The sequence below is a fragment of the Dicentrarchus labrax genome, unplaced genomic scaffold, assembly GCF_905237075.1.
Source record: "Dicentrarchus labrax unplaced genomic scaffold, dlabrax2021, whole genome shotgun sequence".
Lineage (NCBI taxonomy): Eukaryota > Metazoa > Chordata > Actinopteri > Moronidae > Dicentrarchus > Dicentrarchus labrax.
In genome coordinates, this window is record NW_026136713.1 from 15092570 (window position 1) to 15095549 (window position 2980).

Consider the following 2980-nt stretch of genomic DNA (forward strand, 5'->3'; position numbering starts at 1 on the left):
TATTAAATGGTAAGTAGTGTCTGAAATGCCAAAAGGTTTGAAGATAAGCTCTGGGTTCTTCCCATCTTTTAATGCGTTTGTCAAACGTTAACTGAGAGTCCAAAACAATTCCAAGATACTTCAAATCCTTTTCTGTCTCTAATTCACTGTCTTTCATCCTCACTTTGAAAGTATCTTTGATTAGGAGTTTTCTGATTGAGAAACACAGAGTAACACCCAATTTGTGCAAAAAATATATATATAATCAAGAGTTAAGCATTATTATCCCTAAGAAAACCTCACTGTAATGACCACTAATTCACAGACATTGACACACAATTAGAAATCCAATACATTCATCTGTCGTACTGCGCACATTATGCAGAGTTTTTCTAATTGGCCCTGTGAGGCAGTAGTCTACGCACATTTTGTCAGCTGGGGACAGCAGCTGTCAATCAAAAAGCATCTTTATAACCAGGCGCTGAAGCTGAATCATTGTGTCTCAGAATAAACCCGGGGACAGACAGGAGCTCCACTGTGATCATCGATCGTCAATCGATGCCTTCTCTGATGCAATTACTCTAACACGTTTAGACTCAGAGTGGCAGTATTGCTAAATATATGAAATCTGTCTTTTGAGCACTTCAATTTTAGGAAATCTTCTACCCAGTCGTTCCTAACCTTTTTTCTTATCCTGGCTGCTTTTGACTTTTCCTATCCTTTCTTTCTGGAAAACATGGATAAGTTGAGTGAGAACAATGCAACAGTGGTGAACAGCTCCATAGACAAGTGGTCATTCAATGAACATGGCTATTACCAGCACCTGGATCATGGGGATCTGAGGGTCCTGGTGCCGGTTATTCTTGGAGTCATCTGTGTCTTGGGTGTGGCTTGTAATCTCACTGCAATGTTCATCTTGTTCTCCAACGCTCATAGAGGCAAACTATCTCTTATCAACTCCCTCATCTTCAACCTGATGTTTGCTGATGGACTGGTATTGATGTTTACGGTGCCTTTCAGGGCTGCCTCCTACTCCAAAGCTAGCTGGAATCTGGGCTGGGTGGTCTGCAAGACAGCTGACTGGTTCCTCCAATCCTGCATGGCAGCAAAGAGCTTCACAGTGGCTGTCATGGCCAAAGCGTGCTACCGCTACGTGTCCAACCCCACCAAGCAGGTGAGCATCCACCTGGGCTCTATCCTTGTGGTGTTCTTCTTCATCTGGCTGTCTGCTTGCTCTGTCACCATCCCTCACTGGCTGTTTGCTAGGCTGCAGAGAGAGATCCGGGGGCTGGTGTGTGTGCTGATAATTCCTCCTGAAGCCAGTAATTTCATGTCTGTGTACGTCAAAGCATACCCCTTGGGGGTCTACTGTGCACCTCTCAGCTTTGCCCTGATGTATTTCTGGAAGGCTTACGGCCAGTGCCAACGCCGCTCCAGTAAGACTCAGAACCTCCGCACACAGATCAGATCCAGGAAGCTCACCTTGATGCTATTCAGCCTGACTGTGGCCATGGCTATTCTCTGGCTTCCACAGTGGGTGGTGTGGGTTTGGGAGCGTCACATAGCAGAGAAGGAAATAGAGGGAGCCAAGCCCCTTGTCTCCCCTCTTCCTCTTCTTCTAACCCTCTCTGCACAGTTGCTCACCTTCTCTCTGTCCCTGGTGAACCCTCTAATAGTCCTCTCCCTCTCCGAGGAGTTCAGAGAGGGCTACAGGGGGCTGTGGAGGCGCCTCACCCTGCGCAAACAACCTCCTCCAAAGCCAAAACCCGGACCTCACAACCCTACAGCTCACCAGTCGCCTTGCCCCAGACCAGAAACTTCTGGCCAGCTGCAGGGGGAGAAGAGCCTACTATCAAGCTCCAGCCAGGGTCCCAGCAGAGAGGCTCAGCCCAAGCCGGAGCAGGGAGGAGGAGGAAAAGAGGTCGACACTGCAAGCCTCAAAGATGGGATTGTCTTGCCTGATGTGGAGCAGTTCTGGCATGAGAGGGAGACTGGATTGCACACAGACGAAAATGATCCTGTGCCGTGGGAGCACCAGAGCAAAGAGGAGAAAATATAACTTCCACCTTCCTGCTGATCTTATATATCATCTTCATCACAGTACTCAGACAGCAGCAGCTTCATCAACAGACCTCAGTTGAATGGACTGCTGAGTGCTGCACCGTAAATCATTTGTATTCTTCTATCTATTCACTGTGTTTATGATATTATTCAAAGGTAAGAAGTGCAATCAGTATGGAATACGAGTGTGGACTATAAATAGAGCAGTGTCGTGTGTATGCATAATGTTGTCTTTTGTTGTTTAATGAGGAAAAACTTCATTATAATTAGCGTAAGATGACTTTTGGTGGCTGTAAAATAAAGCTTCTGGCAAGGATGACAATGTGAATTCAATACACAGTAGATTTATATAAGTTTTCAGTATATTGTGTGGTGAATGAACCTTGTAATTTACAGTTTTCTTGAAGTATTTGGGCATAATACTGCTCAGTCATTTTGCTGGTGAGTTGCAAGGGATCCTCTGGGAAAGACAGGAATCTTGATTTGAGATCCTAATTGGAGGTACAGTCAACACTATAAATTTATTTTGCACTCATGTGAAATTATTGTTTGTATATACCCCTTGGATAATAGTGCTGTTAAAGTTGGCAGTTATTTGTGTGACAGTAAACAAATCTGTGTCTCCAGTCCTTTTTCTGCGAGAAAGATTATTCATATTAGTTATTATTAATCATTGTGCATCTGAATGACCAGTGTTCATAATAAAGGCAATTCTAAAAACATAGCCTTTGTGTGATAAAACTGTTTTGTGGTGTGAAAAATGACATAGATTAGAAGTATAAATTCTACTTCTACTGCACAACAGCAGTATAGATGTTGATGTGTGTTTTATTTGTGTATAAGTCCAGTCACAAATGTTCTGAAATCAGTGACACACACGCATACACCACCAACACACACATACAGAAGAATCTTAATGACTCAGACATCAGCGGATGGT

At 44.1% G+C, this 2980-nt stretch overlaps 1 protein-coding gene across 1 annotated transcript; it reads left to right on the forward strand.

Moving 5' to 3' along the window:
- On the forward strand, positions 1-2764 carry gpr151 (G protein-coupled receptor 151). The gene has a single exon (XM_051419216.1). It carries the CDS (start codon positions 716-718, stop codon positions 2036-2038), a length of 1323 nt encoding a protein of 440 aa, XP_051275176.1. The 5' UTR covers positions 1-715; the 3' UTR covers positions 2039-2764.
- The last annotated feature ends 216 nt before the right edge of the window (positions 2765-2980 follow it).